This window comes from Eschrichtius robustus, chromosome 9 (assembly GCF_028021215.1).
Source record: "Eschrichtius robustus isolate mEscRob2 chromosome 9, mEscRob2.pri, whole genome shotgun sequence".
Lineage (NCBI taxonomy): Eukaryota > Metazoa > Chordata > Mammalia > Artiodactyla > Eschrichtiidae > Eschrichtius > Eschrichtius robustus.
In genome coordinates, this window is record NC_090832.1 from 115,305,943 (window position 1) to 115,332,183 (window position 26,241).

The window sequence follows — 26,241 nt, forward strand, 5'->3', positions numbered from 1 at the left end:
TCCCTCACAGTAAATGAAAAGTGTCCTTAAATGGGAAATAAGAGAAATATTTCCTCAATAAACGCTCTGATGAAGGGTAGTCGTACTAAGTTAAAGCCTGTGCTTAAGAATGTTGCAGCCAAGGTGGAAGGCTCAGCAGTTAGATTTGATGGGTCATTGCAGGTGTTAAAAAGAGTCCATGCTTCCTGAGGGCTTGACCTGCCAGCAGTGTTCTGAGCCCTCAGTGTGTGTTATTTCACCGTCCTCAGAGCAGCTCCATGACCTTGACACCGTTCTTATCCTCCTTTACTGCTGAGAACCTGAGAGAGGCAGCTTTGGTAACTTATTCATGGTCACACAGCTGTTGAGTAGCCAGGCTGAGATTTGAGTCTGAACGTCCTGCCTTCAGAGTATTTGCTCTTAACTACGGCCCCTCAGTGTGTTACTGTTACAAGCAAAAGCAGAGAAAGAAAGAAGGGAGGATGGTCAAGGGATTAACTGAGCGTCTACTAAGTGCTGTGCGTTGTGCAGCATTTTGTGTGTGCTAATTGATTCTCACAGAAACCCTACATAGTCATCATGCAGTCATCACACTAGGAGAAACGTAAGATTCAGAGAGTGAGATTTACCCAGGGTCCCACAGTGGTCGAGCAGGTCTTTCTAAAAAGGAGGCCACTGATAGGGAGTTACTGTCTTCCTGTGAGCGTCTGCCGTAGATTAACTTAAACAGCTGTTAACACCCATCGGGGAGTAGCGAGCTGTTTCTATCTTAGGCCCACGGTTTCTAGTGCGAGTGTTCCTGGGGTGGTTCAGCATTCCATCTCTGCTAAGTAATGGCAGTATGGTACCTGAAGAGAATATGGCCTTTAGAGTCAGAAAGACCTCAGTGTTTATGATTAAAATTTAAGTTTAAAATGCTAATTAGAAGTCATAGTTGATAAATATTTTTGGATGGGCCACTCACCTGCCCAATTCCAAAGATGCACCCACATCATTCAGCAGATGCATAAGGAGTGCCTGCCCTGTGGTGGACACGGGGGTAGGGTCTTGGGGGCAACGGTGAACAAATCAGACAAAAATCCCTGCCCTTCAGAGCTTACAGTCTAGTCAAGTGTATTTAGTTGCTTTTCCTGATCCTTTCATGGGCACTGCCTTCCTGTCATTCAGATTTTACTTTAAACAACACCTTAGACAGAGGGCTACCCTGAACGCCTAATTCAGAGTAGTCCTGAGGCATTCTTGATTATGATGCCCTTTCTTAACTTACCCTACGGCACTTAACACCGTCTGCGGTTTTATTTGTGGTCATTCGTTCTATTGTCTGCTTCTCCCCTCTGCGCCTCCTCCCCCCATCCCCAGAATGCAAACTGTAGAACATCAGTGCCTTGGACACTGCCAAGCATGTGTGTGATGGCTTAATTATCGAAAAAATGACTCTCAGTGGAGCCAGCGTTCTTTGTGGAAAAGGATGGGGGCAGAGATGATCCTCTTGATGATGTGCTGGTGGGAAGGTCGCACGTGACGCTGACACAGTTGAGGGGAGTGGAGGGAGCCGAGGGAAGGGCCACTGCAACTTCAGACAAGAGAGGAGTTTAGTTCCTGGCTGTCGACTTTGCCTGTAATGCAGACGGCTCCCTGTCAGGTCACTTTACTAGACAGGGTGAGTGTTGAATGAACCGAGGCGACACCTGTGGTTAAACACGTAACACAACCCCTGAGCCTGCAGGGGGTGTATAAACAGCTTGGTGTTCAGGGTGCTTTTCTCTCCAGCTGATACTTTTAATAACCCACCGTAGGGAAATTTTTTAAAAAATAGGGAAAAAAGATAAAACCACCTTTATAATACTGGAAAGTATTTAGCCAAACTGTAGAAGGTATTTTTAAAAAGTAATATCTGTAGCTATTATCACAAAAAGTTCCTAGCAAATGAATTATCAATAAATCTTTGCAATTCTAAGAGGATTAGTTAATATGGTGCTGATAGCTAAGCTAATTTATATCTTTTAAGGGTATATCTTAGAATATCTAATATATGGGCGTTGTCATTTAAAAAGGTGTTTTCCTGCTCTGGAGATTCTGGTGCAGTGGCTGGTAGGCCGTATGGAAATTTATGCACTAGCCCTTGGGAAGGCCCAGTGGTACCCGCACCCACACAGGAGCTCTGTAGAGACGAGATATTTATTTGTGTTAGAGCTGGTCAGGACGTAAGCAGCTGCGAGCTGAGTGTGATGAGACCGCCTGTAAGCGGTGCCGGGGTGAAGCCCCACGGCTCCCGACCAGAAGCTCTGCCAGTGGTAAGGTGTTGGGAGCAGCTGTCTTTGATCGGGAGCGGTGCACCTGGAACTCGCAGTGAGCGTGCACGTCCAGCGATGCAGGCAGCCTTCTCTGTCCATTACCTGGACCTGCAGGAAGTACTTCGCAGCTTTTGCTTTTGTCTCTGACCTTGGAACTGGAGCAGTGGTTTTTCATACACAGCAGTCTGTTCATTGGTTGTTGGTAAAACACCTGATAACTTGTACCATGTGTTTGGTAGCCATGAAAGTTTTTCCTCACGTCCTTCCCTGTGTAGCCTCACTAAGCTGAGGGCCCACATTTCTCTGGCAGACCATGAGACAGGAGCTTGTGGTTATCTACCTTTTCCCTGCTTTAAGAAGAAGACGTAAAGCTGTAAGCGAAGTGTTGAAAGACAGCATCGTATTATTCTGAAGCAGCCGCAGCCAAGTGCCGAAGAGAGAGGATATCCATTCTTCAGGAGAAAAGGAAAATAGGCCAGCTTGGGTTGGACGGTAATGGGCGGGGGGTTGGAGCAGAAGGGGAGAGATAATTGTAGTGGTGTTTGTAGTAGAGAGGCGAGAGTGGTATTAGTAACTGTAGTGGCAAGACAGCATTTCAGCTCGCTGTGCTTTGTCTGAACGAGCACAGTCTCCAAACCCTTACACATCAAGGTGATTCTTAGATTCTGCCATTAACTAATAAAAGTAAAAAAATTAGAACATGGGTTTACTGCATGTGAACTGCATAAATGACAGTTGTTCATTGTGGTTGTGTTGGTTGTGCTAACATGAAATTATACCTTTGGATGGATTTCTTACCAAATTACTAGAATACTTGTAACGTGATTTAGACATGCTAAATATCAAATAATGTTATCTCCTAATAATATATGAAATAACATTCTGAAATAAAGTAGCTATAAAATATCAGTTCTGTTCTTTGCTAACAATGTTTTCATTTTATTAACAGATATTTTACTTTATCAGAACCAAGAACTTTAAATAGACAAACACCCTCTGTGTTTGAGAATTGAGTGACTGGTCTGACGCTCAGTTTCTGTTTCCGCTGTAGACTTGATGCATCATCTTAATGCAGACAGTGAAAGGATGAAGACCTCTAGGTTTCTTGTGATTTAGTCATAAATTGCTGCAATTTCTAGAGAGTTCCCAAGCTGGCTATGAAGGAAATCTTGAAACAGTATCAGGTATCTGATAAAGCAGGCTGACGTTCATGTGGTACCACTCAAGTGTGTTTGGTACTACTGTGTTCTCTCCTAGTACCTGATGGTACGATGATACGTAAAGCCACCAGCTTCCGAGATATTAGTGAAGAAAGAGAGTAGGCAGAGTCAGCTTATAATAGTGACATTAAAATCGCAAATGTTTATATCTTTTCATTTTTACAGTTTACAAAGCACTGTTGTAATACTAATCTTATTACCCTCACTTATTCCTCCTCTAATGTTCTTCCGTTCTTCAGCCGTGTTCAGTCTGCTGATGAGCCCATCACAGGCACTCTTCATTTCTGTTACGTGTTTTTGATCGGTACCATTTCTTTATTCTTTCTTGAAATTTCCATTTGTCTACTTACGTTACCCGTCTGTTCTTGCATGCCGTCTACTTTTTCCATTAGAGCCCTTAGCATATTAAACATAGTTCTTTTCAATTCAGTCTGATAATTCCCACATCCCTGCTGTATCTGAATCTGGTTTGATGCTCATTCTGTCTCTTCAAACTGTGTTTTTTGCCATTTTGTGCACCTTGTAACGTACTGGCAAAGAGCTCCAGTAAATAAGCCTGTAGTAACGTGGCAGCGGGGTGTGAGGGCGGGGCAGTGTTCGGGAGTCCTGTGGTTAGGTCTGGTCTTTTGCTGAGACTGTGTCCCTGGGCTGTGAACTCCACAAGTGCCTCTGCTCTTCCCCACCATAGGTGGGACAGGATGGCCGGCGGGGGCGGGGGCAGGGGCAGTGTGCTGAAGTTGGCTGTTTCCCTTCCCCAAGTAACAGAGTTTGTTTATGCAGCTTTCTTAGCCTTGAGTTGCCTAAATGGTGGTTAAGAGTCCTTTCTTCCCTCCTGGTGTAGGGAGGGCGCCTCCACGTGGGAGATTTATTTCCCACTTCAGGCGGACAGAGGAGGGTCAGAGCGTTTCGGGCTTTCTCTTAATATCTTTTAAGAAAATATCTTTTTTTCCCAATTAATATCTTTTTTTTTCCTCAAGCAGCTTTGACTTAAAATAATCAGTATGTCATTGAGGCATATTTTCGGGTAGCCTGTCCTGGGCCCCAGCACTACCCTGGTGTTGGTTTCTGCTCTAGTGAGTTATAATTCTCTGTATTCTCCTGTCTTCCCCAGTTTGGGGCGAGGCTTGGGGAGCGGCTGTAGTTTGCCCGTGACCTTACTTCTCTGATGGATCTAAGAAGAGTTGTTGACTTTTCAGTTTTTTCAGCTTTTTACTTCTTGTTAGTATGGAGTGATGACTTTCCAGCTGCTCACATGCTAGACCAAAAACTAGCCTGGGTATATTTATCTTAGTTATTATATTAGTAGTCATAAGGTCAATATGACAATTATTCCTTTTTCAGTAACCAAAAATTGAGGCCCAGGGACAAGGCCAGCTACATAATTTGCAGGGCCACTGCAAAATGAAAATTAGAGGCCCCTTGTTCAAAAACAAGAAAAAAGTACCATTAAAGGTACTAAAATATAAAGCTCTTTTTTTTTGATGTGGACCATTTTTAAAGTCTTTATTGAATTTGTTGCAATATTGCTTCTGTTTTATGTTTTGGTTTTTTGGCCGTGAGGCATGTAGGATCTTAGCTCCCCGACCAGGGATCGAACCCGCACCCCCTGCATTGGAAGGTGAGGACTTAACCACTGGACCGCCAGGGAGTCCCTATAAAGCTCTTTTTGTTCTTCTGCAGTCTCTCCACTTGTCTCTCAAAGCTGATTTGCTTTTAATGGTAGAAAAATTAAAAATTTACATAATTAACATGAATTTTATCACTCATTTTTTATACTGTACAGTGAAAGTCTTCATTGCAAACACAAGAGCACATAGATGTGGAATCATCTATATCATACAGTTTGTGTTTCTTAGCGTGTACATGCCCATGAATTTTGCTCTTAGGTGGGAACAGTGGGCACTGGTTCCCTAGGCCAGGGATTGCGGGTCCTTGGACTCTTTAATCAATAGAAATGGATATGAAGCCAGACGAGCGATTCAGGCAAGGCTTTACTGGGACCCCAGGGAGCAGAACCAGGAAGCAGGTGCCCTGGCTCGCGCCCCGAGGGGTGGCGAGCGGGTCCCTTAAATGGGGCGAGGGTAGGGGCGGGGGCTCAGGCGGTCCGCCCGCCCCTGGTGGCGGTGTGTGCAGGGCTCACGCGCAGGACCTGCTTTTGCTCCCAGCTCCTCCGAAATGGCGGTTGGCTTGTGGCCTCTTTGTATCTTACTGGTCGTAAGTGCCCCAGCTGCACATGCGCACAGGTGTGTTTAGTCCCGGGTAACTTCTTCCCGTCTGTTGCTGGAGGAGCCGCGTGTCCAGGTGCAGGCACTAGAGGGTCCCAGCCTGCCAGGAGCTGTGCTCCGCAGCGGCTGCCGCGCGTCTGTGTCGCTGCTCCACTCTCTCCCGCTTTGGTTAACTGGTGGGTGAGGGAGACCGAGGGGAAGCGGAGCCGTGGGTGGCTCTCTCTCTCTCTCCTCCTCTGTCATGTCTTCACTGGAAGTGGTCTGCTAAGTAGAGGCGAGGAAGGCGTTCCGGGTCCTTCCGGGGCCTTTGGATCCCGCCCCTGCCGCCTTGTGCGCTGGGAAGAGAAGGCGCGGCCCGCAGGGCGTCAGCCCCACCTCCCGGTGTACCTCGTGCCCTCGTCCCGCACGGGGGTCTCTGCTCACGGAGCGTCGTGGGCCCTGGTCCACCGGCCGACGCGGGCAGCGAGGCACCAACCGAGGGGACACACGCAGCCTCTCCGGAGCGTCAGCTTACCTTCCCTCGGCCCTTTGCATTTACAAGATCAAGTTCAAAGATAAAATGAAGAATTTCCAGATGTAATTGCAGAGTATTAAACCTCTGTGGGCTCTGGGGGCCGTGCAGCCTATGCCTGTGAAGTGACCCTAATCAGAGGTGTTAAGTGACCTGTTGAAGGTTCCCATACAGACTGGGTTTAAAGTTGGGCTGTTTTTCCTTTCCTCCCTCCCACCTTCCCTCCCTCCCTCCCTTCCTTTCTTTCCAAACCCTGGTGTCGAGGACTGACGTTGAGCAGGTCGCAGTGAGGGAAAGCCTGACCCAGAAGCAGGCCGGCCGAATGCTTTAGCACCAGGTCCCGGGAATGTGCGTGTGTGACGGGCGGGCGGCGGCCCTCTCTCAGCGGTGCCCCATTTAATTGTTGTCTTTCTTTCATACTTTTGCTAACAAGTAACTGGTGAATTATTAAAAAAACTACCTTCTTCTTCCTTCTCTGCAAACCTCCAGACTACTGTGTAGACAAGGGTAAGAAATTGGGGTGGGTATTCGCAACTGGGTCCTTCTAAGAGTGAAACCGGAAGTCGGAATCACAAGCACTGAGTGGGGCTGTCCCGAGCAGACTGGGGCGTCGGGCCGCCCTCCCACCCTAGGGCCACGCGTCGCAGAGGCCACCTCTCGGACGCATGCGGGGCCTCGGCCTGCAGCTCCTCTGAGCCTTTACTCCGTTACTGTGCCGCTCCACACGGAACTGGAATTGTGTTTGTGTCCGTTTGCTTGACCACAATATACGCCTCTTAAGCTTAGCAGCCACGTCTTACTCATCCTTGTGTCCCTAGTGCTTACGCTTCTGGCGCGTATTTATGAAAGGCACCCTCACAACCACCAGCAGCTGCCGGCTTGGAAGCACCGGTTATGTGCCAGCCGCTGTGAGAAGGACTCTGTATATTACTTTAACCCTCACAAAAATTCTGCACAGTATTCTTTTAAGGGAGCTTGCCCATGTAGGCACTCGGTGTTTGTGCTGAGCAGTGAGAAACTTTGCAGGCCCGATGTGTAAAGCATGTAGGCCACTCTTTGAGAAGCTGTCTGAACTAAGCCCTAAGACAGGACCCAGGAGTTTAGAGAGAGGCAAATGTCCAGATCTTCAGAAGGAAAATGTAAGTGGATCATGAATGCTTGTATCATTGAGCTTGGCGTGAATTCTATGCAGAACTCAAATGGAGTTTTCTTTTTAATGACTTAGTCCTTTTTTCAAAGTGTTAGCAACATTCACTAGTCGCCTGCATGGGTTCCCTAAGAACAGTTCCTGTCAGACTGAGCTTAGTGGTCGGGGTTCTCGGATCTCCTTCTGGTCCAGAGGTGGGCAGCTGGGCCTGGTGAGCAGGCTGTGGGTGAACTGAACGCCGGATGGAGGGCTGTGCCGGGAGAAGTGCAGGGAGCAGAAGTGAAGTCAGTGTCGAGGGAGCTCGCTGCATTCCGCGGGGCTCAACCCTGGACTTCCTCTCGTCAGCGTTTTTATGCACTCAGCGTATCATTGTCATATTGTTCGCATTTTCAGATGACCAGGCAACAAAGGTTAGTTAAGCCATTGCACGATAGAATTTAGTCCCTCAGAAAGTCTTAGATACAAAGTACCGACGAATTGGGTAACAGTAAGATCCTGAAGTAAAGGCACCAGCACCTCAACTGCCCTGAATATGATAGCACAGAAGAAAACGTCAGGGACTTGTAGATGGCGGAGGGCCTGGTGTGAGCGCGTGGTCTGCCGTGGCTGCTGGGAGTTGGTGCCCCGTCTGTTCACGCCTCATTTCTCTGCTGCGAGGCGGTGTCCGGAGACTCGGGGTAAGCGGGTAGCTGTTACAGGCTGCCTGAGGAGGAAACTTTCTCGTCTTCAGATTGCCTGAATGTACAATGTGCTGTGTCATCACGTCCAGTGATTCCATAGCGCCGGGGGATCTTCTTGCCCAGAGTGGCCCTGTACGTGACACGTCCCAGTGGTGCCTCACGCGCCATGTAATGAGTTGAGTAAATGTCGTCTGAGGCGCCTTTGTGTTCTCAAATTTATATAAATCTTTGCTGCTTCTCCAGCCCAGGGACGTAGTGTTTGGGGTTGTAGTGTCCCTGGGCCATGAGAGCCATTAACTGAAAGATGCCCTTGTGGCTGGGGAAATCAAGTGTAGATTACAGTTCGAAATCGAACTCTCAAAATACAACTTAAGAAAGAATATTACATTCAAAACCAGTGTAATGAGAGGTTTAGTGGGGAAAAGATCCATATGTATATTATAAAGAATGGTTAAGAAGAAAAAGGGAAACTTCAACAAGATTCTAAGTAAGTAAAACGGGGAGATTTGGGGAACAAACAAGAGTTACGTGCAAGGTTAATTCTCAGGTTGTATATAAGTTGGTTGTGAAAGCACACGCATACAAACATATGGTAATTATAACTATCAAAATGTAGTAGGAATGTGGGACTTCCCTGGCCATCCAGTGGTTACGACTCCGCGCTTCCACCGCAGGGGCCGTGGGTTCGATCCCTGGTCGGGGAGCTGAGATCCCGCGTGCTGTGTGGTGCTGCCAGAAAGAAAGATAGCAACTTGAACACCTGTATTTAGCTCAGCTCTCTCCCCAAACCTCTTAAATCTACAATAAAGGAATTTTAAAAAATATAGTAGGAACGTAAGACAGTGATTTGTATTAATTATTGATATTATGCCATTGAACGGCTTCAATGGGTGAACAACATGGATGACACAGTCTGACTTCTGTTTCTACTTTAGAGTAGAATAGATGATGATGTACAACCCGTCATTCATAAAGTTTTACTAAAAGCTGTAGTAAAGGTGAAATCCCACCATTAGGATTTCAGAAGGCACCCAGATGAGGTGGTATCCTGGGAACTGTGTGTTGTTGAGTAGCTATTAGAGAACGTTTCAGGTTTCAGGCTGTGATGCGGCGGCGGGTTCATGTTCATTTTCCTGGGCGTTGCTCTGCTCGGGTCGTGGCCGCACACCCTGCCCCGCGGTGGCAGTGGTCATCTCCTTTCTCAGGGCCGTTCCTGCGCACTGCCCTGCGAGGAGTAGCTTTGTTTATGCCACCTGCCTTGAAAATTCATCCAGTTCCTAGCTCTGGTGGGCTCTTTGGGTCCTTGTGTAACGTGGCTCAGCTTACTTCTGCAGCTTTACCTTTTATTACTTCCTGACGCTAGACCTCCAGGTTAGGCAGGTGGGTCCGCCGTCTTTTCCGCGCTCAGTTTCCTTCCCAGGGCGCCTTGACCAGCTGCTGCCTTTCAGACTCCTTCCTGTCCGCTTTGCAGACCTCCCTGCCTTTGCATCACTGTAATAGCCTTAACTTGAAAATGAGAGAATTAAACAGTATGTTTTGTCTCATCTAGTTCTATGAGTCTATGAATGTTAAAGGAAACTGATTATAGACAAACTAGTTAAGGCATAATTTGTGATGTAGTCGGTTTTTAAAGAAAAATTCTAATAATTACATCTAGACCTTAGAAAGTTGTATAGCTTCCCTATTCTTACCATATTAACACTATTATTTACGTTAATTGGTCAACTGAAGAATAGTGAATCACATTCTAGAGGCTTAGCTGTTATTTCTGTTATTTTTAAAGGGTTAGGAAATGCTGGTAAATGTAGGAGTTGGAAACTAAGTGGTTTTTGATTCAGTTACATTCTGTGATGTAGTTTTATGAGTTACGAAAGGATTGGCTAGTGAAGTTTCTGCTAATACAGGTTTTAATAATTTGAATGAGACATTTGCTCGGTATGAATCTAAGGAAATTACATTTTATAAAATTGCTTTATCTAAGCAGACCTGGGTTCTTGCTTGTTAGGAAAGTTTGTTTAATAAATTATAGATTGCCTAATTTTACCCATTGACAGGCAAATTCCATATGTGATGTTTTCAGTAGCAGGAGAATTTGAAGTGGAATGATTCTGTACATACTGCTTGAATATCAAAAGGGTGACAGTTACACGAGGGAAAATGTGCCTCTCAAGGTCTTGACTTACTGTTCTGACACCGTGTTCTATGTCTGCCCCAAAATCTAACAAGACAATAGCATTTTCATTCTTAAGTCTTCTAAAATTTGGCTTTATATGATAGCTATATTTTAAATATCTCAATTTTATCTTTATTCTTTGCAAAGTACAATGGAATTGGTACACTATAGAGCAAAAGGTCAAATTAATAGTTTGTGTATTAATATTTTTGTTTGAGGTTTACTGTTTTTATATCCTGAAAATATGTGATAAATAGGACTGCTTGTGTTACAAGCAAGTGTGGTAGAAATCAGGTGTGTTCATTTCAGAAGAGCTTGCTCAGGAAGGCATAACCTGTTACACACCTGTTTGTTTATTAAACACGCAACGTGTTTAACTGGAATACATTGTGGGAATTTACTTGTAGTTCTTCTCTGAGATTAACCTGGTTCCATATGTATATGTTCTTACATACATAAAGATAGGGAGTGCCAACTGTGTTTAGCTGTAGAAACTAAGTAGACTTCAGAGTGGCCATTAGACAAGGATTTCCAGGATGAACTCAGGGCGCTTCTCTTTTCTTGATAAATCCAGGCTGTTTAAAGACTGTCACAGGCAGATTTAGAGGATTTTATTTTAGAGTTTTTTTGAACCTCCATAAATGGTAATATATAAACACAGATTTTTTGTATTTCCTGGCTCTATATTTTTTACATATTATTACTCACCTAAGGCTAGGAAGGCTATTCCTGTCATTTTACACAAAGATCTATGAAAATAATTATAAATATGGCTGAGATTAAATTTTAGTTATTGGAAAGTCACTCAAAGAAATTGAATAGAAAATTGAAATCTTTTTATGGATGTTTAACTCTAAAAGGTATTATTATAAGTATTATTCTGACTAGAATTTCAGGAAGATGTCTTGCCTATGTAGTTTGGTGCTGTGGTACATGTCCTTCAATTTTTTAATATGTTTTAAAATGAAAACAATGAGGCTACTTTTCTTATGTTTACATTGATGGGCAAAGAAGAGTAGCCTCTGAATTCAGTCTTTGTAGTTCTCACTACTGCATATAAGGCAGTAATTGGATTACTGTGCAGTTACAGGAGAACGATCTCTAAAATGATCTCCGCCACACACCGATGTGTTCACGATTCTGCCTCAGCAGGATTTGAGGTTGAAGGGATACAAAACAGTTTTTGAAGTGATCAACTATTTTGCCATTTTGATTTGTGGGACAGCCTATGATATGAGATGCCAGCTATAAGGGTCACTCGTGTCTGAATTATTGAAATCCATGTAGAGCAGCTGTATTTGGAGTGGTCGGTAAGGTTTAGGGCATAGACACTGCTCACTCAAGTAAGCTGACCCACTGTAGCAGCAGAGGAGCAGACCATCTCTAGAACAGTGTTTCTCAGCCCATGACTCTGGTAAGCAATCTGTTTTACGTTATGGTCCAGCCTTCATGCGCTCACATATGTGCACAAATGTGCAGAACAGTTCATGAGTGCTTACCTGTACTTTGTGCAGTGCACTCTGTTTTATGTTCTATTTCATTCTTTTAGTGCCAAAAAAATAAAATATATAGTTGTTATACATAAAAGGGGCTTCAAGAACCCATTGGTGGGCCACATCTGTGGTTTGATGAACTCTGTGTCGGACGTTTCCTTATTCTCGCCTCCATGTTTCTCTTTACCCTGTGCACCTACACACGTGCTCTCTGTTATACAGTTTCCTGTGGAAATGGTTGACATACACCCATTTAAAACTATGATGCAGTCGAAATCCAAGGAAGAAGAGAAACTCTTGGGATGCGTGTAGGCGTGTGACGTCTGGAAGGAAAGATACTTTCCAGATTGTTTGCAGCGGTGCTGAGGGTGGGAGTCAAGCTTATGGGAGGGCCTCTGTGTTGCTTGATTTGGCGTTTTCTCCCCTTTCCAAATGTTGCGGGGGCGGGTAAGTTCATACTCAGTAATATTTTCAAAGGTAGTTCTCTAATTGAGTGGGAAGATAACTCATAACCAGAATTTGAATTTTTAAAAAGAAATCATTTTAGCCTGAAGAGGTTCTGGATTCTTAGACTGTAGAAAGTGAGTAGGAAGGAATCTGTCACAGGTTTGTTCTGTGCTTCTTTGCATGGAAGAAGATTCAGTAAAATATTATACCAAAGAAATCAATCTGAATTGAGGGACAGAAAATAAATTTTAGTTACTCTATCCCTATTTGGCATATAATATCTGACCTCAGTTAATAATGCAGAATGAATGAGTTTGGCCATATTATCTAAGTTTATTTTCAACTTTAGGCCTTTCTGATTTTAAGTTATATCAGGGATTAGATTTTTAAGTGCCATCTAAACATATGACACTTGCAGATATAATACACAGAGTACTGCAAGGAGTGTGACCAGGGAAGACCTGCCTCGGGAGGGTTTGAAGTTTGTGCACTCGCTCGTGGCCATTTAATCCCCCATTTCTCTTGCAGATTTAAGTGTTTACAGTAACATAGGTTGTCTAGTTTAAAAAAAAAAAAAAAAAAAAAGGAAGGAAGGAAGGTCTAGCAGTTTAAGTATTCAGTTGAAAAGATTGCTTACTTTGTTACTACAAACTGTGCTTTCTTTGAAATTATTTTGCTAAAAAGCAAGGTAAGTCTTACCTCTATTGGAGGCTGAAAAAGAGAATGCAAAATGAATTATGTTAAACTTCTGAGAATTATATAGTTACAGGCTGATAATTGTGTCTTTGAGAAGGTTACTAAAGAATTGATATCTATAATGATTGGTAGGCTAATTAGTTAAAAAGCTGATTCTGAGGGGGAGACAGTAAGTGACCAGAAACAAGTAAGGGGAGATATATGTTCTTAGAAACTTATGCATTTCTACAGCTAACATAAAATGAACTCATGTAACAGCTGAGCTATGCATTCTTCAGGCGGTTGAAGAAATGATCTTGCGGGAGTGGTTTGAGAAGTAAATGAGCGAATGAATGAATGTTTTATTTTCTTGGCTTAGGAGAGGTAGGCTACATATTCAGTGGAATATTACTCAGCCATACCTTGATTTAAAAATACTTTATTGCCAAAAGAAAGCTAACCGTCATCTGGGCCTTCAGCAGGCCGTCATCTTTTTGCAGGGGGAGGGTCCGGCCTCCGTGCTGGTGGCTGCTGGCTGCTGGCTGCTGGCTGCTCAGGGTGCTGGCTGCCCAAGGTGGGGCGGCTGCGGCAGTTTCTTAAAGTGAGGCAGTGATGCCGTTTGCCGCGTGGATGGACGCTTCCTTTCAGGAACGGTTTCTCCGTTGCATACGACGCTGTTCGATAGCGTTCTACCCGCAGTAGAATTTTTTCAGAATTGGAGTTGTTCCTCTCAAACCCTTGTGCTGCTCTATCAGCTAAGTTTATGTCATATTCTAAGTCCTTTGCTGTCACCCAGCGGGCTTCACAGCATCCTCCCCAGGAGCAGATTCCGTCCCAGGAAACACTTTTCTTTGCTTCTCCGTAAGAAGCAACTCCACCTGTGAGAGTTTTATCCTGAGACTGCAGCAATTTAGTTATTGGGTTGCCCAAAAAGTGCCTTCGGTTTTTAAGGAAAAATAAAGGGCGCATTTTTCATTTTCACCAAGAACTTTATTGAACAATATATTCACCCTTTTGTTCCACTACCTTCTGCCATTTTTCAGGCAACTTCATAATTCGATCTTCCCAGAGCTTTTTATCTTATTGAGAAAAGGACTGTTCCAGGTGCCTTTTACAGTCTTCCAGGGAATTGAAATTTTTTCCATTAAGAGAATTTTGTAAAGACCGAAATAACTGGAAATCCAAAGGTGCAATGTCTGGTGACTGCGGCGGTGGAATCAGAACTTCCCAGCCAAGCTGTAACAGTTTTTGCCTGGTCATCAGAGAAACATGCGGTCTTGTGTTATCCTGATAGAAGATTGTGCATTTTCTGTTGACTAAATCTGGATGCTTTTCGTCGAGTGCCGCTTTCAGTTGGTCTAATTGGGAGCAGTACTCGTTGGAATTAATCGTTTGGTTTTCCGGAAGGAGCTCATAATAGAGGACCCCCTTCCAATCCCACCCTGTACACAACGTCACCTTCTTTGGATGAAGACCGGCCTTTGGTGTGGTCGGTGGTGGTTCATTTCCCTTGCCCCACGATCTCTTCCGTTCCGCATTGTCGTGCAGCGTCCACTGTTCATCGCCCGTCACAGTTTGCTTTAAAAACGGAACATTTTCATTACGTTTCAGTAGGGAACGGCATGCGGAAATACAGTCACGAAGGTTTTTTTCACTTAACTTACATGGAACCCAAACATCCAAGTGGTGACCATAACCAAGCTGGTGCAGATGGCTTTCAGCGCTTGATTGGGATACTTTGAGTACGTCGGCTATCTCTCCCGCGTGGCGTAACGTTGCTTGTTCTCAGTGAAGGTCTCGATTTGATCGCCGTCAACGTCAACTGGTCAACCCGACCGTGGAGCATCGTCCGGCGAGAAATCTCCAGCACGAACGTTCGCAAACCGCTCCTGACACGTTGGATCAGTCCCAGCGCCTTCTCCGTACACCGCACAAATCTTTTTTCTGCGTTTCGGTTGCGTTTTTACCTTTCTTGAAATAATAAAGCATAATTTAGAATTTGCCATCTTTGATGTCTTTTTTTAAAATGCACGCTGATGTGACAGCCGTCACATACAGTCTAACAAAATTGTTTCCAATGAAGTTAAAGACAACTAAGTGCTACTAGAGACATCTTACGGAAAGAACTGAACGAACCTTTTGGCCAACAGCATACATATCTTCAGGCTCCACTGCTAATTTTAGTTCTCATGCTGTTTTCACCACATCTGCAGTTCCTTCCTCCATGAGGTCTTGAACCCCCTTCCAAGTCATCCATGAGGGTTGGAATCGGCTTCTTCCAAAACTCCTGTTAATGTTGATGTTTGGACCTCTTCCCATGAATCACGAATGTTCTTAATGGCATCTAGAATGATGAATCCTTTCCAGGTTTTCAAATGACTTTGCTCAGATCCATCAGAGGAATCACTATCTATGGTAGCTGTCTGCTTACAAAATGTATTTCTTAAAGAATAAAACTTGAAAGTCAAAGTGACTCCTTGATCCGTGGGCGGCAGAATGGATGTTACATTACCAGGCATGAAAACGACATGAATCTCGTTGTCCATCTCCATCAGAGCTCTTGGGTGACCAGGTGCGTTGTCAACGAGCAGTCACATTTTGAAAGGAACCTTGTTTTCTGAGCAGTACGTGGCTTAAAACATTCAGTGAACCATGTTGTAAACAGATGTGCTGTCACGCAGCCTTTTTGTTCCACTTATAGAGCACAGGCAGCATAGATTGAGGATAATTCTTAAGGGCCCTAGGATTTTTGGAATGGTAAATGAGCATTGGTTTCCACTTAAAGTCGCCAGCTGCATTAGCCCCTAAAAGGGGAGTCAGCCTGTCCTTTGAAGCTTTACAGCCTGGCAGTGACTTCTCCTCTCTAGCTATGGAAGTCGTAGATGGCATCTTCTTCCAGTAGAAGGCTGTTTCATCTGCATGAAAATCTGTTGTTTTAGAGTAGCCACCTTCATGAATTATCTTAGCCAGACCTTCTGGATAACTTGCTGCAGCTTCTACAGCAGCACTTGCTGCTTCACCTTGCACTGTGTTGTTATGGAGACAGCTCCTTTCCTTCGACCTCATGGACCAGCCTCTGCTGGCTTCATACTTTCCTTGTGCAGCCTCCTCACCTCTCTCAGCCTTCATAGAATTGAAGAGAGTCAGGGCCTTGCTCTGGACTGGGTTTTGGCTTCAGAGAATGCCGTGGCTGGTTTGATCTTCTGTCCAGACACTAAAACTTTCTCTATATCAGCACTAGGACTATTCGCTTTTAACTTCCTTCAAGAACTTTTGTTCTGCATTCACAACTTGGCTGTTTGGTGCAGAAGGCCTACTTTTGGCCCATCTGGGCTTTTAACGTGCCTTCCTCACTAAGCTGAATCATTTCTAGCTTTTGATTTAAAGTGAGAGACATGTGACTGTTCCCTTTTCTTGAACACTCAACGACCCCTGTAGGATTACTAATTGGCCTAATTTCTGTATTGTGTCTCAGGGACTAGGGAGGTCCAGGGAGAGGGAGGGAGATGGAGAACCACCGGTGGGTAGAGCAGTCAGAACACACACAACATTTATTGATTAAGTTTGCAGTCTTATATGGGTGTGGTTCTTGGCTCCCCCGTAACAATTACAGAGTAACATCAAAGATCACTGATCACAGATCACCGTAGCGAACGTGAAAAGTTTGAAATACTGTGAGAATTGCCAAAATGTGGCACAGAAACACAGAGTGAGCGAATGCTGTTGGAAGAATGCTCCACGCAGGTCGCCCCAGACTTTCAGTTTGTAAGCAGCGTGAGATCTGTGAAGCACAGTAAAGGGAAGAGCAGTACAGCGAGGTCTGCCTGCATATCAGGTCAGGTTCCATGAGTGCCAGCGGCCTCTGCTCTGCTCGCGAGGACCCCGGGGCCTGCGCGGCAGCAGGAGCGAGCAAGTGTAATACGACGACATGTGGAATGTTCACGTGAAGGATTTAAGTGCTTAGGAACAATTACATTAAGATTAAATTTCTACGGTCACTATTTTGGGGTCCTCATGTGTCCGGTTTATCATTTCAAGTTCAGTGATTGTGTTTTAAGTTTATGATAATAGATGCTCTACCCTTTATCACACTATGCTTCTTCATAGGCTACATTACGCTAACTTTATCAAAACTATGCCTAATTGGGGCTTAAAAGTCTTGTTCAGTTTATTTGAAAAAAATAATAAATCTGATTATTTACTTTAAAGCTGCAGAAGAAAGAAGATCAGCAATTGGAGCCTAAAAAAAGTACCAGCCCTAAAAAAGCTGCAGAGCCCACTGTTGATCTTTTAGGACTCGGTAAGTAATAAAACAATACAAGTCATCATTAATTAGAGTTACAAAACAATTGAAACGTTTACTTGAAACGAATATAATAGCTTTATCGTCAGTGTGCCAAAAGATACCTGTTAACTGAATTTGAAAATGGTATGATTAGTTTGCTGAGTTCCCACCAAAAGGGAAATCTTTAACAAGGGAGCTGGTGTCTGTCAGCAGTGCCTTCATGGAAATACAAGTAATGAGTTCCTTGGGGAGAGAGGACATCAAAGTACTCTTCAAAGGCTTGGTGGACTGGGACATCTCAGCATTTGAAATGAAGAGTAGATTGTTTTTTCTCCTCCCCCCCCCCTTCTCTTTATTTAGTTTTGTTGGAGGAGGGGTCCCTTAGCAAAATAATTATGGTGTAGCCTTATTATAACATGTGCTGTTTTAAAGGCCACTTAAATTTTGGTTAGCTGAAGCAACATGCTTTATACCTAGATCTAGTGGCTAGATTCATTTTATGTGTCTGATGACAGTAAGAACTTCTGTGCTCATTTTAATGTCATATTTATTCTCATGGCCGACGGATAGATGTTGTCTGCCTGGTGAGTAAACAGACTTCCATTCAAGGAGTGCTTGTACTGTCCTTATCTACAAATACTGTCAGCTCTTTCTACATTTTTCTCCTCTTCCTTTTAAAATAGCTTGATAAATGGTTATTTTTAGTAATATCTGAGCCTTCAGCAGTAATTAATTTAGAAATTTTCTTTTTAGTTTAGGGAAAGATTAATGACAGAGGAAAACAGTGAAAGACAGTTGGAAGGTAGAGTCGAACTTCATACACTGCTTTTCTAAAAATTGATCTTTGTTCTTATTGAGAAAATTGTGTTCTGTCTTAAGAATTACAACTGAATGTTTTTGTCTTACTTAGGAAACTGGTGTATCATGCAGATATACTCCCTATAGGTAAACATCTTCTATGGTGGTGAAAATAAGTGGTATATCAGAAATATAAAAATAGGGCTCAGTCCAGGGGCTCTAAATATAATTGTGTTGAATACTAGTTCTCATAATCTCTGTATTTTATTTCCTTCGCTATAAATGAGAAAAAAGACTTACTGCCACAGTACGGAAAGATTCTACTAGGACTCCACGCGCCTTTGTCTTGGCGGCAGAATTTCCTTTCCGGCCTTGAGTGCCTGGTTATCGGTCCATAACTTAGAAACTGAGCCAGGCCTGGCCCTTACCCTACAGACTCGCTCACTGGCCCCGCACCTCCTCCTGAAGTGTCTGCCGTGTGTCCGGGCGCCGTCGTAGGCACTGGGGAGAGAGCTGTGAGAGAAGACAGACGAAAGTGCCTGACCCCTGCCTGGGGAGACAGTGAAGAGATAGTTAAGTAAAATACGTCATGGGTCATGTTTGCTAAGTGCTGTAGCTAAAAGAGAACAAAAAGCAGTGGTGTGATTTAAAGTAGGGTTCGGGGGGTGGGTGTTGGGGGCCCCCGAGATCCCGTCGGAGCGAAGACCTGAGGAGGCGGGGCTCCCTGGCCGTGAGCGGGCGGGACCAGGAGGAGGACGCGCTGGCGGGGCCGGCTGGGAGTGACACTGTGACCTGACTTCGGCTGCTACTCTGGGTGTCCTGGACATGCACGGGAGGATTCAAGCAAAGAAGTACCTCATCCGACTTGGGTTTTTCAGGAGCCCTTACGGCCACCCTGTTGAGAATAGTGTAGCAAGGCGAGGTGCGGGCCGGTGACACAGGTGGGAGGGGTGGTGGCCACGGGAGTTGCGAGAAGTAGCCGGTTCTGGGCCTGGTTTTAGAGAGGGAGCCAGTGGGGTTTGCTGCCCGGTGGAAGCTGTAGGGTGTTTCCCTCGGGGAGTGACCCTGCGGGACAGGCGGGCCTGCTAGGCGGTCCCCAGGAGCCGCGCGGGCCGGAGCCCGGGAGACGGGTGGCGGGATGGGCCTCGGGTGCCCAGCCCTTGGCGCGGTGGTGCCGCGTAGTCGCGAGCCTGGAGCTCGACCCCTGACCTCGGCGAACGCTTGTCCCTCTCGCCCTCAGCGCGTGGGTCAGGGCGGGCGTCTCTGCCGTCCAGCCGTTCGCCGTCACACGGTGTCTCCATTTGTCGAGCTCCTGTCCTGTGTCCCTGCCTTCCACCGCCCAGGCTCAGAGTCCCTGGGTTTTAGGGTTTGGGGATGGCAGCACCCCTCCTCTGGTGTCAGTGTCTGGGAGAGTCAGCCGCGCTGGCAGCGGTTCCGCTTCTCTCACTCACAGGCCTGTGAGTCGGGAAGGCTGCTGTCTTTTTAGACAGGGGGAGAGCGTCAGGAACCCGCGTCCTTAGGGGAGAACCGAGGTCCGCTTAGGGCAGGACGGAGCGGGAGTGTTTGAGGGAGAGGTTAAGGGCGTAGAGAGGGCTTTGTGGGTGATAGACAGTTCTCGATCATGCGCTGGAGCAGCTCCAGAGGCGGCAGGGTGGGCGATGGGGTCAGAAAGAGGGATTGGGGGTCTTGCTGACGGAGTTGTAGCAGCAGGAGACCGGGAGCCTTACCCAGAGCACATTACGGCTCTTCCCTCCTGCTGGTTATCAGTAACCTAAATCCCTTCAAAAGGTATTTTCAGACTTTCAGAGAACAGCACTCCTAAACCAGGATTGATTGTTGGTGTCTCCCTCGGGCAGCAGACTGTTTTTCTGCTGCCCAAGGTAAGCGTGGCGCTCTGGTTTTCCCCTGGAAAGTGAGACACAGTGGGGAGGAGGCGCAGGTGCCTTGCAGTCTGGTTTATGGTCGTGCAGAAAAGATGGCATATCCCCATGAGAATGAGACCAGAACAGGCGTAAACTGAAAACATTTGCAGAAAATACAGAGAAAATCCCCACAGGGTTAGTTCAGTTACACAGCCATGGCGGGCCAGGAGTCCCAGGGTTACTGTGTGCACTCAGGATCACATTCAGTAGACTCCTATAGCGTAAGAGTCAAGATCCTTTTTTAGAAATTCGAACTTCCCTTTAAACGGCCCTTTGGCAAGTCTTTCTTTCAACCTGTTTTCTTCGGCTCACCTTTCCAGATCTACTCCCCGTCCCAAGGTCAAACATAAAATGCTGTCTGTATACTTTTTAGCAGCAAGAGTCAGCAAATTTTTTTCTGAAAAGGGCCAAATGTTTTTAGCTTTGCAGGCCTTACTCAGCTCTGCCCCGTGATGGGCACGTAGCTACACGAGTGGGTGGGCGGCGAGCGAGGCTGAGCGCTGCTGGACTTGAAGATGTGCTCCTGATCGTACCTGCAAGGGTGACTTCGTCTGCAGGTGTTAACTCACGTTGGAAGCTTGCAGAAATACTGTTTATTCAGTGCTTTACTGTCTGATATCAGAAGTGGGGTCAGCTACTTGGTTATTACCTGCCCTCTGATCTTGGAAATAACCAAGATCTTAGGGCCCCTCTCGACTGAGGCCCAGAATGAACAAGCGCTGGATGCTCCAGACACAGACCCGCTTGCCTGGAATGTGTCCCCGCTGTGTGAGAAGAGAACTGAAACTGGCTTCCAGGGCCTGTGGGGCGGTGCTCGCCACGCCCCTACACTGTGTGCTCCTGTCCGTGCTTTGGTGATTATGACTTAGTTTTCACGTGATGAAAACTGACAGACTGCTTAGCAGTTGGTTAGGGTAATCTCGCATGCTTTTATTTTTCTTTCTTTTTGTAGAAGATCCCATCTGAGATTAGAGTCTTCAGGGGTGAGCACCAGCTCTGAGTGTAAGGCTTGAGCAGCATCATAAACTGCAGGCTTCAGCTCAGTCTCCCCAGAGGTGGGAGCCCTCCGCGGGTGTCCGTCCTCAGCTCCCGTTCCGTGTGTGCACCGCCGGCCGCCTGCTCCCTGCTCAGGAGGCTCTGAGCGCAGGCCCATTGGGCATGGGGGGCCGGTGTGTGTGTGTGTGTGTGTGTGTGTGTGTGTGTGTGTGTGTGACTCGGGGACCTCGGAAGAGCTCACAGAGAATCGAGTGTGAGCTCGGTGATGAAAGTCGTACTGAACTATAGAGATGTATTTAGATAGAGGCTTCCTCAGTTTTTTCTTAATTGAAAAGCTCAAAGGAACATACAGTGTAGCTTTGGGCAAGTTTTAAAGTCTTCGCTTCATGCCTGTGTTTCAGGAAATAAAAGCATTAGCTTACCACAGTAGCCAAGTTCAGGTGGGTTGACAATGCTAGTTAAACGTGGTTTTTAGTAAATAACCAGCTTAATTATCTAGTAATATATATATTCCAGTTTTATATAATGAGAGGTGAATATATTACTTTTTTCCCTCTAAATTTTTTTGTTTTTATAAGATTTTCTGGTCAGAAAACAAACTAAAGGATAAAACACCCACAGAAAACACTCTAGTTACCTTTAAAGCAGAAAATTCCTGCAGGGAGATTTCTGTTTTTCAAAGGCCATACGCTGTAAAGTGAAACAAGCTTGTGACTGGGCGGACCGAAAGAATGCCAGCCGTGGCCCAGCCCTGGACCCCGCCTGTGGCCCGGAGCTGTACACTCGGCGGATCCGGGGGTCGGGGTAGTTTGTGTGCCACCCCTGTTTTCCAGGGAGGGAGGAAGAGGGCCGCTCTGTCTAGCGTGAGTGCCTGAAGTAATTTTGTAGTCTGTTAATGCTTTTCAGCTGCGGCTTAAAACCCGATAAAAATGTTTATCTTTTCTGCTGCCAAGCGTATGGTCCGCGAACCATTATAGACTGTTATTACCCTTTCAGAAAGCAGGTCTCGGGAATCGGTGGTAGTTTTGTGTGATCACACCTGTGGAGCGAGAGCAGGCAGGTGGGGACCTGCGTCGCTGGGGGAGACCCGGCTGCCGGCAGCTCCCCGCGTGGCCCCGAGTCCGGGCTGGGAGGCAGCTGAGGGCGACAGGCGGGCCAGCGGGAGGACCAGCACCGCAACCCGGGGACGAGGGCGCGGCCCTGCCAGACCTGGGCCGAGAGCAAGAGGGCAGCTTCGCGGGCCTCCGGGGACCGTGCCGGCGACAGGAAGCAGGCAGGCGACGCTCAGGTGTTGAAGGAGCGAACGCGGCTGCGGATGAGGCGCCTTGTGCCTGCAGGTGGCTGAGCGCCTGAGCGTGGCTGATGATCGCGGCGGGCGAGCAGTTGCGGGGGGCGGCGAGGTCGGGAGCCGGGCTCCTCTTTCCTGCCCCCCGTCCCGTCCCCCTCGGAGCCCTGGCTCTAAGCTCAGGCCCCCCAGCCCCCCGGCCTCAGGACCACGTCCAAACTTTGGTGGTTTCCCTGCACCAGTTGCTTTTCTCAGGAGGGAAGACTTCTCCCAGAAGATCCCCCAGCAGAGTTCTCAGGGACCCGCTGGGCCAGACTTGCATTCCGTGGCCTCTCTCCAGGGCGGGCGAGGCCTCTGCAGTGGAGACGGCTCTGTCGGCAGGAGGCCTCTGCGCAGCACCTGGCCCGGGTGCGTGTCAGCCTGCGACGGCCCTGCAGCGTGGAGCGTACTGTACACACACGCATGTACACGCACACACACAGGCACACACACATATGCACACGCACGCACATGCACGCGCACACACACACGCACGCAAGGCACACATGCACACACGCACGCACATGCACACCTTTGCCCCCTTTCCTGCCCCCCCCCCCTTTATTTTTAACAGACAAGGACACTGAAGCTGACAGAAGTTGGCTTCCAAGGCTCGGCTTCTGGACGACAGAACTGGGTTCAAACCCAGGTCTCCCTGACTTCACAGTCCCGTCTCGGCTCGTAGATGAACCGCAGCAAGATGTTTGACTCAAGTAGTAATTAAATGGTCATCTTGTTACTCTAAGAAACACTGAGATAGTGCCTACCGTGTGCCAGCCACTGTTTTTGAGTGTTTGCAGACATTTATTCGTTGGATCTTTGCAACAGCCCTGAAATTGGTGAACTACCATTGTTTTCATTTTACGAATGAAGAAACTGAGGCACAGAGAGGTTAAGTGAGTTGCCCAAAGTCACACCATTGGTAGATTACAGAGCCTGACCCGTGTTCTTAACTGTTACACTGTGTTGAGCTCTGATAGGAAATGAAATTCCGAGACTGCCAGGTGACACTGTGTCACATCCGACAGACATTAGGCCCGTTTGTCCAGGGGACAGCTGGCAGCATCGTGGCACGGGGGAGCCCTGGAGCTAGAGGCGGTGCCCTGGGCTCTGGCGTCTTCACCGGGAAGTGAACGCAAGAGCCTCTCCGTGGCTGTTGGCCAGAGCGTAAACGAGTGGATAGTGTGACATAGGCAGCACAGTACTGTGCACAGAGGGGGGAGCACGTGTCTCTGGGGGGACGGGGCGGGGGCGGGGGCGCCCGGGGCTCCTGCGGGAGGTGCTGGGGAGAGCGGTGGCTGCAGAGAGAGCTGACCTGTCCTATACGGTCTGGCTTCATACTTGCAGAGTTCTTGTCTCTTGAGGCTGTAAAGTGGTACAGAAGTGTTCGAGATATGTATCTTATATACATATGAAAACTGTGTACCTATATCATTTTTAAAGAACAGTCAGTTCTACGACGTTTGCTTCTGAAACCGCTTCTCAGCAGTCTCAGACGCTCTCGGTCAGTGTGTGTGTCCCCTGAGAGGTGGCGGCACTGCGGACCCCTCTCAGCGCTGTCGTACCCGTCCACAGGGCACCCCCTGCCCCGAAGCCCCCCAGCTTGCAGGGACCTGCGGCAGGAGGGGCTCGGGAAGGAAGGGCTAAACAGAGCAGGAGGTTCACAGCAACTGTTAAGGCCACTCAGTCATTTCAGTAGGCTAGCCTGAAGGCCACCTGCTTAGCAGTAAGAAAAATTAACTAAAAATTAAGAATAAATAATTCCACTTGACTCTCAGCCATCTTTTTTTAAGCTTTTGAAAACAGTTTGAAGCTTGAAAATTTTAATATGCTTCAAATGAACGCCTGTGACTTGAGTTTACAAAGTAACACACGTGGGAGTTTATTTCATTTCATAAGGCAAGTGTGTGTTTTAATACAAAGGAATTCCAAGTAACATTTTTATTAAGGAAAAGGCTTTAAATGGTTTCTTGAGTAGAAGATGAAAAGGGCTGTTTGAGTAACGTGAAAACGTGCAAAGCTTTAAGGAGAAGTTTTGCCGTTAAGGAGAGCATCACTGCGTCTCATGGAAGCAGGCTTCTTCTTTCAGTGCTGTTTCCACTTCAGATTCGCTCCTTCTCAGGATGACGCCTCACTAGTTACAGGTGAGGAATTAGACTTGGCAGCTCTCATTGTAGCCAGGGTGTGCTCAAGGCTGAGGGTTTTCGGTCAGTCAAGAGCAACAATGAAAAACATATCATCCACTTACTTAGCATGTTCCTCTCTGCCTTACGCTAGATTAGTAATACACAAAATCTCATGCTGCTCCTTGACATTTTTTATCATTTGTGCAAATAGATTATGACCAGCTAATGCCTCTGACATTCAAGTAAAGGATGAATTCAATTAATATTTACTGAGCACCAGCCAAGTTCATGGGACTCTGGTAAACACGAGAGAACACAGCTGTGTGTGTGTGTCTAGTAGTACAAGTGGGGATGCGTCCACATGCAGTCTGGAAATGAGAAGACAGAGGACTGTTGCTCAGGGAAGAGTGGGATTGTGGAAGAGAGATGGTTATGAAAATTCAGCGTGAAACCTGGCATAATGCCAAAATTCACAATTCACATTTTATTTTCCTCCACTCAGGGGTTACTTTTCTTGCTGCTGCTAGTCAGAGGAGGAGCGGATGAATTTTTCATGCTGTGCAAACTGACGTCAGGCAAAATCTCATGTGTCCTGGGGGTCATCTTTAGAGTGAGTGGCAGCCGGGAAGGGCGAGCGAGCCCCCAGACACACGGGCTCCTCGTGCCTCCCCTTTGTCGAGCGTCTTGTGATTTAAAGCCCGTCTGCTTCTTGTTGAGCAGACAGCTTCGGACGACCGACGGGTCAGGGCTGTGATGGCGCTTGGAGCAGAGCTGTGGAGAGGGGAGTAGGGTTGCTGAGGAGGCTGAGCCAGGCGTGAGCCGTCGTGCGTGCGTGTGCGTGTGTGTGTGTTGCCGTGGCTGCAGCGATGCTCCCAGCTGTGGACAGTGGTGCTGGAGGACAGGGTTGTGATCGAGAGGGAGAACTGCAGCCTCACTGCCATGGTGGCCCGGAGTAGGGGTTCCAGCTGGGATGCAGTCGCGGTAGCGAGGTGGCCGGTCGCCTGGGCGTGAGGCCGTGAGACGGGGAAGGGAGACGGCGGGGGTACCGGCAGCAGTGGTTGCAGGGTCTTCCAGGAGAACGTGGACTCAGAGGAGGAGGTTTCCAGGGAGCAAGGGTCAGCGAGGGCCAGATGTGGGGAGTGGAGAGGGCAGAGACTCAGAGGGGTTTGTAACCAGACCCCTGGTTCTTTTCAGAGTCAGTGTCGTTATTTCCCTTCTTCTCCCAACAGAAGCAGGACCGCCCCCACCCCGACTGTCGTTTTTCCCCACGGCTCTGCTGTCCCCGAGAAACCCTCTGGTGACCTGTCTGGAAAGCATTTCAATTCCCCAGTCATTTGTGGAGCGTTTGCTCTGTGCCAGCGCTGATTGAGGAGACAGCCGCGCCCCCTTTCTGACAGAGGATGGGGGGAACAGGGCCTAGGCAGTCAGTGTGGTGCAAGTGTGAGCATGTGGGGCGTGCTCGTCACACTCAGTGTGTTCACACGCTGACAAAAACCTAAAATGACATTACTGATAGGAAAGCACCTGGGAAGGCTGCTGCTTTGCAGCCCCTGGATTTGGGGGGGGAGGAGTTAGGAGGCTGCCTGGCCGTGCGGGGCCGGAGGGGTGGGGCCAAGGGGGCGCAGGGCAGGCGGGGGGGGGGGGGGGCGGAGGGGAGGGGGCTGCGCCTCGTGCACTCAGCAGGGAGCTGGGGCCCAGGACTGCGCCCGGCGCCCCCGGCTCGTTCGTTGGTGCGGCCAGCCCCACCCTCTGTGCCCTCTTCTCGGGAGGCGGGGCAGCTGCCCCGGGGAACTGTTTCAACCTTGGACGGGGTAGGGACACTGCTTCTGTTTGGGGGAACCAGGAAAGGCTGCTCAGAATGGTTATAGCAGTTGAGTTTTCCAGCTGTACCACCGGACTTATGTTGAAATCCTAGTCTTATTGTGTCAAAATCTCTGGAGGTGATG

General features: G+C 47.3%; 1 protein-coding gene across 2 annotated transcripts in view; it reads left to right on the forward strand.

Moving 5' to 3' along the window:
• Window positions 1–26,241, forward strand: part of SMAP1 (small ArfGAP 1) — a 150,516-nt gene that overhangs the window by 108,805 nt on the left and 15,470 nt on the right. For both annotated transcript variants that reach the window (XM_068551573.1, XM_068551574.1), the window contains one exon: window positions 17,054–17,144. In XM_068551573.1, the coding sequence (XP_068407674.1) occupies window positions 17,054–17,144 (91 nt within the window). The remainder of the gene's footprint in view (window positions 1–17,053; window positions 17,145–26,241) is intronic.